Source organism: Centroberyx affinis, unplaced genomic scaffold (genome assembly GCF_046629955.1).
Source record: "Centroberyx affinis isolate AG114_WGS23_722 - 3 ecotype Tasmania unplaced genomic scaffold, CSIRO-AGI_Caff_v1 ptg003577l_1, whole genome shotgun sequence".
NCBI classification, from domain to species: Eukaryota; Metazoa; Chordata; class Actinopteri; order Beryciformes; family Berycidae; genus Centroberyx; species Centroberyx affinis.
Genome location: NW_027281504.1, coordinates 45001 through 46031, shown reverse-complemented (window position 1 = coordinate 46031; position 1031 = coordinate 45001). Strand labels below are relative to the sequence as shown.

Genomic DNA, 1031 nt, shown 5'->3' with positions numbered 1-1031 from the left:
TGTAAATTGTAAATTGTATTTCACGCTCTATGATCAGATCTTTATACGCTCTATGGATCAGATCAGATCATCATCATCACTTTCAGATTCAAAAATGTCACATGTGAAGGAAAAAGGTGAACTGCTGAATGAAGACCTGCTCATCAAAGACTTCTGACAGCCAGACTACATCAGACTCTGTTCCTCATCTGAAGACTCGTTCAGATCGGTGAGTCTGTGAGGCCGATGTTAGCTAACGTTAGCGTTAGCCACATACAATCTGTTCTCTCACAACTCTGTAGCTAGCTAACGTTAAAAAAAAAAAGTGACTTGATTTGGGACTTGACTCGCCTTAACTAAGGACTCGACTCGACATAACCTGGGACTTGACTTGGCCAGCACCACCTGTGGAGTCCCTCAAGGCTCCATTCTAGGTCTCATCCTCTTCTTCCCCTCGGTCAAATCGTTCACAAGGTACAACATTTCCTTCCATTGTTATTCCGATGATACCCAGATATACATTACCTCCCTCTACAACCCAATGATCAGTGCGCCTTAACAGGATCATGTGACCGAACAGGATCATGTGACCGAGCAGGATCATGTGACTGAGCAGGTTTCACTTCACACACACAAAACTGTTTCTGTTTCATTCATCAGTAGAAACTTTATTCTGTTCAGTGATCTAATGAGACGAAAATCACACAATCTGCTTGATTCTGATTCATCTGCATAGAAGACGGTTAGAAAAAAATTAAATACATATTCCACAGTTTAATATTTCAATTATTGATTATTGGTTCTGTTCTGGTTATCGATAAACTGGCACTTTATCCTGGCTGAAGGAAGAACAGTCAGTCAGTCAGTGGGTCAGTGGGTGGGTCAGTGGGTCAGTCAGTCAGTCAGTGGGTCAGTGGGTCAGCTGGCCAGCCGGTCGCTGAGGTACGCGGCGGTCTTGGCGTCCTGCAGCAGTGTGTTGGTGACATCATACAGCTGCTGCTGATAGGCCAGTCTGTAGCGGCTGTAGGCGTCGTCACAGTGAGTCAGCAGGC

The 1031-nt window shown here is 44.8% G+C and overlaps 1 protein-coding gene across 1 annotated transcript in view; it reads right to left on the bottom strand.

Moving 5' to 3' along the window:
* Positions 1-644: 644 nt before the first annotated feature.
* The window catches only part of spg11 (SPG11 vesicle trafficking associated, spatacsin), a 43285-nt gene continuing 42898 nt past the window's right edge, over positions 645-1031 (bottom strand). Inside the window, exon 42 of the mRNA XM_071540197.1 lies at positions 645-1031. This exon is cut by the window's right edge and continues 41 nt beyond it. Coding sequence (XP_071396298.1) covers positions 898-1031 — 134 coding nt within the window. The 3' untranslated portion in view covers positions 645-897.